The sequence below is a fragment of the Gymnogyps californianus genome, chromosome 4, assembly GCF_018139145.2.
Source record: "Gymnogyps californianus isolate 813 chromosome 4, ASM1813914v2, whole genome shotgun sequence".
Taxonomy (NCBI): domain Eukaryota; kingdom Metazoa; phylum Chordata; class Aves; order Accipitriformes; family Cathartidae; genus Gymnogyps; species Gymnogyps californianus.
Window position 1 is genome coordinate 25,877,389 of NC_059474.1, and position 10,154 is coordinate 25,887,542.

The following is a 10,154-nucleotide window of genomic DNA, read 5'->3' on the forward strand; positions in this document are numbered from 1 at the left end:
ACATTTCATACTGATCTCTGTATTTATGTTACCTAAAATACCTTTCTTTAGAAAGATTCTTGTGACTTTCTTTTCTTGGAGGACCTCTTTGTCTTTTAAAAAATTCTGACTACTTGGTGGAAAGAACCCCCTCAGGCGTACAAGTTCTGCATATATCCAGTGAAATTCCGTGTTTACCTGAGGCCATTGTTCCGTGGGTGGTTTTTTTGGCAGCTCAAGTAGTTCCTGAAGCTCGCTCTCCTCCCAGCCACTTGTTTCCACCCCAGTACCAACTCATTGTGCTGGTACAACTGTTACTGGGGCCACTGCATGAACTGGATCACAGATCTATTGGGGTTTAAAACAGTCCTGTTTGCAGAAGGCAGAGCAAGGGCTAGAAAGAAGTGAGGTCTGGGGCAGAAACTTTTTGATTGGAAATATTAAAAATTTCTCAGGAAGTACCTGAGGAGCCATGGGCACCCTTCCATTTCCTGTTTTCCTAGGGAAAATTCTGTCAACTTCCCAAAATCGTGGAATGGCCTGGAGGCTGCCTGGCTCATCCTTCAGCAGGCAGTGCTCTGGGCAGGCATGGAGGCTGCCGGCATGGCTCTGGCAGGAGCTGAAGTTGGGAACTGAGCTGGGCTCACGATACATGACCTTAGAATCCATTTCTGTCCTTTCTTCCCGCTCACCGTCGCCCTCAGAGCGGTTGTACGAGACCTCACCTCCTAGAGGGGGGAAAAAGGGCTCCAAGCCAGACTCCCAAAACCAGTGTGTGAGTACAGGGTGATTCAGAAAGAGAGAAGAAAAACCATGAGACAGGCAGTCTTCTGCATTTCCTTCAGAAGGCAGCCTCTTCCTCCTGCTCATGACTGTTCTCAGGTTAGAAGGCACACCACGGCTCCAGGGCTAACTACATTCTGCACAGCCGCCTTCTTGTGGGCACCCCTCCTCGTTTTCAAGTCTCTAATCAGCTTAGATGCAGCTTCTAGACTGCAGGCTCTTTGCAATTAACTAGTTGCCAGCTAGCTTTTATAAACTATATGCTGTTTATTTAAAAATAACCTTATATGTTTTATTATAATAAACTTATAATAAAATAGTAAACATCTGTGTTTACTAGGTGGTTACTTATCTTCCATAATGGACCTGCCACACAAGGGAGTCTGGTCTGCATGTACTTGGAACTAACTTCTGCTAGGTCAGGACTATCAAATGGTTCAGTTTACTTTGTTCTTTGTTAGGCCTCTTCAACAAGAGCAAACCAGTAAGTGCTGTTCCTGGCTGATACCACACCCTTCCTCCAGGGCTGAAACTTATGTAGACTTGTCACCTGCATTAGTGATTTGCATTAATTATTTCCCAATGAGTCCAGTTGCCACAGGAAACCCATCCGCTGAGCAAAGAATATAAAATTTGGTATAACATGTAGGTAGCGTTGTTACAAAAAACATTTGAATAGTCCGTGTTTCCAAAGCATCTCCGCTGCTTGCCCATGCAGAGCATTATGTTTATGGAGACCCTGTCCTCACATTGTAATGGCTAAAATTGCTTCCTGGCTGTCCTGTAGAGCTGCGGTTCTTGCTCATTCCTAAAGCCAGCCCTTTCAAGTTCACATTCTGCTTTATCCGCAACAAGAAGTTTATAAATGGTAGTTTATATCTTTTTATCATTTCAAAAGATACATAGACAAATCACACAAGTTACAAGATGAGAGACCTAGACCTTTATAAAATTTCCTGTTGTCTCACAGCTTCATCAGCCTCTCTCTCCATTATGAGCTATAGTTAGGCAATGATTTTTTTATCATTTTTCATAGGTTTCAACTGCCCAAAGTGCACTATTCAGACACATAAGCTACATTAAAGGGGCATAGGAAACCTTCAGTCTCACTTTTAAGTGACTGATTTTGCTTTAGTGTTAGTTTTTGGCCTGCATGTTATATATATAATGTTGGTGGTATTTCTGTAGGGATTGCTGGACTTTCTAGTATGTCTGATAATTGACCTAACTATGAAGTTATTTCTAAAATCAAACCTGAGTTAATAATCTCTGACCAAACATAAGAAGCCTCATTAATGTTGTATTTTCTTGCAAGTGCAAGCGTCAAAGTCTAACTCATGCTGTCAACATAGTGTGATCTGTTGGTAAAGAAGAAGCAGCTGTTGAAATTGTAACATGATTTTTGGACGATACTCTTATTTATTAAAGAATGACGCTTAAATGGTTAGACGTAACATGAATTTGTATCTGGTTGTGTAAGAGGGAATGAAAGAATAGGGCTGTGCTTTTATTATTGGCACTTACTTAATATTTACCTCTGATTTTTGACACCGCCTTAACCATTTTTTAAAACTGCCACACCCTCTCTGATTATTGATAACATTCTGTAGCCTTGCCAGCCTCCTTTCCTCTAAAGGGACAATGAGACAGAGACAAATTCTCAGCGCTTTTTTTACACGCTGTTAGATTGAAAACCATCACAAACAGTGTATAGCCAATATCCTTTTTCTCCCTTTTTCCAGATGTTGCCATGTCCAGGACTAGCCTCCACACAGGGATTTAAACCAAGTTTGCTTGTTGTCCTAAGCCAGAGCTTCTCCAAAAAGACTAATATGCAACAGCATTAAAACTGAGCGTTGCTTTAGAGAAGCATTTCTTTGGAACCTAAAAGCCTGCTTTTCTTATTTAAGAGTATGTACATCTGTGTCTAACATCACCATCTGGGGTTTCCCACCATTACAATATTTTTAGCTAGATTTAATGTGTACTTGAAGACTACATCACTCAACAGTTATAGAAACACCCAAGAAAGAGAATTTGGCTCCCAATTTCCAGCTTGTAACTCTAATAAAAGAATTAATAACAGAATTAAACTTTTCCCACATCGGTAATTCCCATCCTGCTGCTGTGGAGAGTAATAGAAAATTTTTTTCTTGTTAAACCATGCACAAGATTTTGTGTCTTTAGCACATGCTCTTTATTTTGCTGAGAGAAGTAGGTAATTCAGTGTTTCTGAAAACTGGGCCCTAAAGGAACTTGGTTTAAGTAACTAATATAAGCTAGTGTTACAAAACATAATTCAATCAGAAAAGAAATGTGAAATACAGTAACTGAGAAAAGACAGGAGTTCTAGAAAGCTTATTTCTGTCACATGGAGGAGCTGGTTTTGCAAAAAGGAATGCTAATATCTGCACATTATATACTAAGTTTCAGTTAAAAGCTAAAAAATATATTAAAAGCACTAATAGAGATCTGCTACCAGGTTGAAAAATGCAACTTTGTGAGGTTGCAAGATTTGTAATGCCACTTACCTTTTTGACAAACATACTTATTTCCTTTTCTAATATTGACATGGAAGAGAGAATCAAGGTTGTCGCCTATTCTACAGTAGGGCTGTTGTTCAAACCTAAATACCCACAGTCAATGACACCTTTTAAGAAGCTCGATGTGTTTTCACATGCGTGAATGTTTATGTTTTTGTTTGTTACAGAAGTCCATATGTAGTTAGTACATGTCTTACCTGCACTGTACCTGTGGGCTTCAAAAGCAAAAACTGATGTTTATGAAGGTGGAGGGACAACTTCAGACATCCTGTGGGTGTGCCACACAGGCTAAACTCTACTTTTAGGAATTGACGTCAGTGGTATAGGGAGGCCGCACCCTTCTGCCAGCACCAAACAGGAAATTCTTAATTACTCTCTAAAGGAGTGGCTGGAACAAAAAAGATTGAGTTCTGCTTTGAAACCCTAAAGATACAATTTCTTTAATAATATGGAATAGCTGTTTCCAATTACAAGTGTATTAGTTACATTTGAAGGAAGAAGAAAAATTGTGAACAAACACAAGAAAAGTTCACTATGAACTCAGAGTTCGAGACATCTGGGTTTGACTGAAAAACAGGAATTTGAAGGGGGGTTTTCCTTTGTAAGTTTAAAAAAAGCTAGGAAGTAGTAAAAATGGCTAGATCATGCCACAAAGTGAGTAAACATTTAAAAATATTACTGCTAGAGTACACAAAATTCGCTAAACCCTCTTGGAATTTTTTGACATGTATGTAATGTTGTTCTTTCAGCCAAGAGACAGAGTGGTAGTGAATAAAGGGCTCTGTCATGAATCATATTAGCTGAGGTTTGCTGTGCTAAATGTTTTTCATTTTTAACATTCAATTTGGCTTTGCAGGAATCACCCTTCAGTTATAGTTCAGCCAGGAAAGAGACCTTTACCTGTGGAATCTCCGGACACACAAAGAAAACGCAGAATACATCGATGTGATTATGAAGGCTGCAACAAAGTCTACACTAAAAGCTCCCATCTGAAAGCTCACAGAAGAACCCATACAGGTTTGAGCATTGCTATGCTTTTCTTCCATCAAGTCTATGGTGAAGTAGTAGACTAAGCGTTTAGTTTGTGCTGATGGCCAGGTGACCGCAGGTGTAAATAACAAAATAACAGAAGTTAGATCTGGCATTGTTCTGAATATAATTATAGGCTGAACAAAAGACAGAGGGTGTAGCAGGAAAAACCCACAGCAAGAGACTGTAAGCCAAAGCAGGATCACAGTGTATGCTGATATGCTTTACATTCACTGGCTCTTTGCTCACTTTCTGTCCAGTTGCTTGCAGATTACTCATTCTGCACACCCTGTAAACACCAAATCAGTTCAAATTGCACTACCTCACCTCTTGCATCACTGTTAAATTTGACTGAGACTTCCATGGGAGTAGCCCGTTTGCAAAAGTCTGGACTGTGTGCCAAATACAAACACATCTGCTTCACGTGGACATGCTAACCACTGGTCCGAGAGTGCTCTTTTCTGAGTGAGTGTTCCAATAAACATATCCCCATCTCTGTTCTCCGCAGAAATGTTCATCTTGGCATGCTGAATGAATATATGTACATCCAAGGTTTTTACAAAGATATGGGACACTTTTAGGTAAAATGGAGCCCAGTTCACGTCTGTCTTATATCAAGCCAGCCCTTTACCTGTTGGGCAGCAGAATGGTGTTAAGGAGAAGGAGGATCACATGTTAGCAAGTAACGATTGAGAGAGATTTTAAGTTGAGCTACTTGTGACAGTGGTGCCAGTTATTTATACTACAGTAACTTTAAGAGGTCACAACAAGATTTCTGCCTGCTGTGCTGAATGGTAGCATCAGTCCTTTCCCCCAACTAATCTAGAATATGAGGTCCTGGTTTTGAAAATATTTGAACAGATGCTTAAACCTTCACACTTCTGGGCTTGATGAGACAAAACAAGTGCTAATATGGCAGAGGGAGGAACAGAGAGACAATAAAAAAATAAGTTGTGGCAGGAAACAATTTTTTGATCTGTTAACTTCGACTACACAGTTTCTAGCACAGAGTACTCTGCAGCCCAGTGCTGTTTGGAAGCTTTTTGAGTAAGCATTAAAGTACTTGCTGAAATTTGACAAGGCAAGAGGATAAATCTGTCAAATATTTAACTGATTTGTTTGTGTCTTAAATCCCCACTTCTGTGTTTCTTTTTCCAGGTGAAAAACCGTACAAATGCACTTGGGAGGGATGCACGTGGAAGTTTGCCCGTTCTGATGAACTAACGCGGCATTTCCGCAAGCATACAGGAATCAAACCTTTTCAGTGCCCAGACTGTGACCGTAGCTTTTCACGTTCGGACCATCTTGCTCTTCACAGAAAACGCCACATGCTAGTCTGAATGTCTTCTGTCCCTGACTCCTGTCACACTTTTTTTTTTTTTTTTTACACATGCATTTTAATTTGGATTCAGCTGGTCTGAATCTCTGAGTTTATACCATTAAAAGCTTACATATGGTCAGTAACAGATGTTATCTAACCCTTCTATGTCCTTGCCACGGGTCAGACCTAAAGAATGTGAACACTTTTTTTTTTTTTCTCCTGGGGATGCTAAGCAAACCCTTTCTGCAGACAGTATGTTTAATGTATTCCATTGTCAATAAGGGAATTTGTAAACTAACAGCTTTTGTTGGTTTCTTCATATAATCAACCCAGCATATACTGATAAAGTAGTAAATGTTATTGAATATCCAAAATGCTAGTCCTTGCCAGAGACTTATTTATGTGCCCTGTAAGGGATACACTCTCATTTTATGCTCAACAATGCAATGAATGGACTCTCCCAACCATGTTGATTTCTGCAATATGGTTAATACAACAGTTTTAGAAAGACACCTGATTTAGAAATCCCCTCTGCCCAAACAGTGAATAACACTGTAGAAATAAATCTAAGCAATATAATTACTTTACAGAAAGATTGAGTCACAGTATCATTTACCCCAGTCAAGAAGAAAAATTGTCAGGAATTGGTCCATACATAATATTGTGCATCTACACCAATGTCATCTGTCCTCTGTATTATAGTGTAGTATATATCCTTGTTTTTATTGCATAATGCCCTGGTGGATTTGTTAAATGAAGACCTTGTGTGACACTGTATGTCTGGTTTCTGTGCAAGTGTATGGATGGAACACACATGGTACTCTCCTATGACATGGCATTAAATGATATTCATAGAAACCTACCACACCTCATTTCAGGGATATAGACTGTCCCTCTACAATCACTCCCCTGCATTTCCTCTAAATAATTTTTTCTCTTTGCTGGACCTCAGAAAATAGCAATTGTTACATCAGAAATGCTCCGAACTGTATTGTTGTGAGTGCATGCCACTTTACTACGCTACAGTATTTAAAATTATTAATCCACAATATTTTTATGAGAAGATGACATCAGCTATGAAGCACTTCTGATGATAAATTGAGTCATGTATCTGTTTTGGATAAAAACGTATACCAAATCATCCATTTGATAACTCTGATTTGTGACTCTGGTAGTCTGGGTAGACAAAGCTTTCCTGTGGATGTGTCTGTTGCATTAAAACATCACATCAGCAAGTCTTAACTCCCATGTCAGCTAGCAAACACAACTCGATAGACAAACTGAATTCAAGCAACCTGCAGGTGACCCTAGAAATGTTCCTGCCTCTGGAAGCCTGCTGAAAGGAAGGTTTCTGTCTTTATTAGCTGGCGGACTTTGTGGCACTGCAAGGAAGCAGGATGTATTTCTCGAGGCTCTTGCGCACCAGTGCGTTGTAAGGTAAACACCATTCCCTGCAAATTAAACATACTGAAGTCAGATTTCCGTTTCTCTTGGAAAAGCCCACTGGAGAATGGAGGGGTGAGGGGAGGAGGAGTTTCATGAAACTCTCCAGGAGGAGGCAGGTGGAGCGTCCATCTGCAGGTGGGTATATTTGAGCTTATGGCGCAGGTAGGCTGTACTGCTATATCCTGTGGAGTCCAACAGCAAACTGAAATAGTCTTGCAGATGCAGGACTTTGAGTACAAAGAGCCTTCCCTTGGTGATAGGAGTTTACCAGCTGTTCTGCTGATATCCATGTACCCACAGAATTAGAGAAGCAGAGGATCTGTACGTCCTGGAGAAGAACGCTCCTACAGCGATTGCTGTGAAATAGAAAGTATTGTTCCAGTTGTGTAACGAATTTTACATGTGGGACTGTGGAACCGGCAATTTTATTTAAGGAATGGAGCCCTGAACATGTGCTCTACAAAGAGGAGAACAGGGATTTGCAAAGCAGGGCTGGGAACATTGCTGCAAAGCTTTTGTGAGGAAGATCCATATGCTCTGTTACAGCACCATACATCCTCACCACTTTGCTAGGACTGAGGGAAGTTAACGCCAGATCTGTCTTGTAACTGGCCCTCGTCTGCTTACCTATGGAGCTGAAAAACCTGGGAGATTAATCGGTCTTTTTTTGGTAGGCCAGGTTGTTACTAACATTGAGGAATTTGCAGGGAAGAGAATGGTATTAATGAGCAGCTGTTCTAGAATGGGGTTTTTTGTTGGGTATTTTTATTGTCAGTGGTAGCAGAATTGGCCGCCTTCATTAGGCTCTCGGTTTTAATGGCAGTTCCATGAAAGCAGACGCATCACTGACATGAGAGGCTGTGTGGAGCCCGTGTAGCATCAGTCACAAGTCTACAGACATTTAGTATCCTGGGATGAAAACAATTCTCTACTATATTCCAGGGAAAAAAGCAGATGAGATCCTGGAAAAATAAGCAGTTAATGGCAACTGGTCCCATTTTTAGCTTAACAAATGCAAATGCATAAAATCTGGGATGTTTAAGGAACATTTCTTTCCAATGCTCTGTTTCTCTTTTAATGCTTTCACAAAATGTTTTCTTTAATATTTTATTTTTTTAAATACGTCTAAAATCAAGTACCCTACAAGCAGAACTTCTTTGCAACTAAGAGTTACTTTGGAGAATTTAATCTAGGTTATTTACCATGTTCTATGTACCTTTTTCCTGAAAATATTTATGGTAATGGTGGGGACAAATACAGTGGAGATTCAATAGAACTTTAAAATATCTTTATCCATGTGCCTTGTGATTCAGGACAACAGAAATTTAAATATAAATATTTGAGATTATGTCATATAAATGCCTTGCTTATAGTATTTTTCACTTCTGTCTGTGGTGTCTTCGTGGGATGTCAAAGTCACAAATACGCTTTCATCTTTCAGCTGAAAATGTGAATTTACATCTTAACTGGCTCATTGATTCATTTTAGCAAACTTTGATTTGAGGGGTATCTTGTAATTTTTCAATCTACACAACTAAATACTTTTTAAAGCCAGTCCTTCCATCTTTGCCCTAAAAGGAAGCCAGTTTAGATATGAAGATAGAAAACCCTAATCCTGCAGAATGTGTATATTTAAAAACCCCACCTTTTTCCCCAGAAGGATTGCACTGTGCAGTGTATAACAGGTAATACTGTTCTACTAAAATGTGCCTGTTTAAGCCATTTGATTATATAAATTACTAGTTTCTAAGACAATCGCAAAAAGCTAAGCAGGCATTAATGTGTGGGGGTTTATTTAAATACACACCGCCATTCTGCAGTGGTATCTCTAATGCCACATCTTGTCCAAATATGTTGTCGTCTCTGTCAAGGTTAGCAACATGTAGATGAATACAAATCCTGTCTATAAAAAATTAATTAAATAAAAAAATAAAAAAATTAAAGCGTTTTACATATCTTAAGAGGGCTACACCAGTTTTCATTATATTTTACAGATATTAGCACTGGTTTTTAATGTACTTTAAATATTAGAGGGTCAAAATAATCTTTCTGCTTAGCATCTCTCACCTGCAAATATAGCAGGGAAGTTATATTTACTTTAATACTTGTATAAACTATGCAGAAAATTTTTAATAAAATGTAATATATTTTATAAGCTAATAAGACTGAATGGGTAATTAAAGGTTTCTAGCGTGCGTTACTATAACTTGCAAATATGGAGACATTTTGGTAATCTTTTCTTACTAAAGATGTGAATGTTTAATGTACTTTCACTGTTTCTACTTTGGTAGTCCAATGGGAATTCAGTAATGACGTTTTGTCATGTCAAACTGTGAACATAAATTTGTACTGTACAGTCCTCATACTATATTTAGTATACAATGCATATGTATTATACTTGTTAATAAAACCTTCAGAATATTGTTTGTGGTCATGTTGTCATATGCTGTATGACAAAGAGCAATGACACGGGTGCAAGGGTCAGAGGTATGCCCAGGGATCCCTGCTGGCTCCAGGCAGCACGCGGGAGCCCCTGGGTTTTCGGACGGCCCTTCTGCAGCGCCCGTGCACGCCTCCGGTGTGTACCTGCCCTGCACACGACTGAGGGCAGGAGCAGGCAGGGCAGGAGCGTGAGGCATTGTAGGTGCTGCCTGTAAGCACCTGCACTTCTAGCTCCTGCGCTGTGGAGGAGCTGTGCCCAGCAGTGCACTTAGTGGCAAACTCAGAAAAATAGTTTACTCGCTTCTAATTAGGGCATTCTAATTAGTCCATTGGCGCATCTGGAGCATCAAACATGTGAGTTTGCATTTTTTATCACTCGCAAAATGGCTGGCTGGGCCTACTCCTTTAGCCATGCTCTTCCCCACAGCCCTTTCCCAGGCTGTGCTGCCAGAGCAGACAGTGCAGACACAGACTGCCAACACATCGATGTGCATGAGTCCTGCTCGCCTCCGGGCACACCCGCAGGCTTTGCTGAGAGATGATGATGTGTAGAGCTGACAAAGGATGGGTTTTATTTCTTTACACCTTTTCAGATGCCTAAAAAGAGTGAG

At 39.9% G+C, this 10,154-nt stretch overlaps 1 protein-coding gene across 1 annotated transcript in view; it reads left to right on the forward strand.

Annotated features, from left to right (window-relative positions):
* The window catches only part of KLF3 (KLF transcription factor 3), a 29,728-nt gene extending 20,204 nt beyond the window's left edge, over nucleotides 1-9,524 (forward strand). The window contains exons 6-7 of the mRNA XM_050895894.1: nucleotides 4,162-4,322; nucleotides 5,493-9,524. Of these exons, the coding sequence (XP_050751851.1) occupies nucleotides 4,162-4,322; nucleotides 5,493-5,674 (343 nt within the window). The 3' untranslated portion in view covers nucleotides 5,675-9,524. The remainder of the gene's footprint in view (nucleotides 1-4,161; nucleotides 4,323-5,492) is intronic.
* The last annotated feature ends 630 nt before the right edge of the window (nucleotides 9,525-10,154 follow it).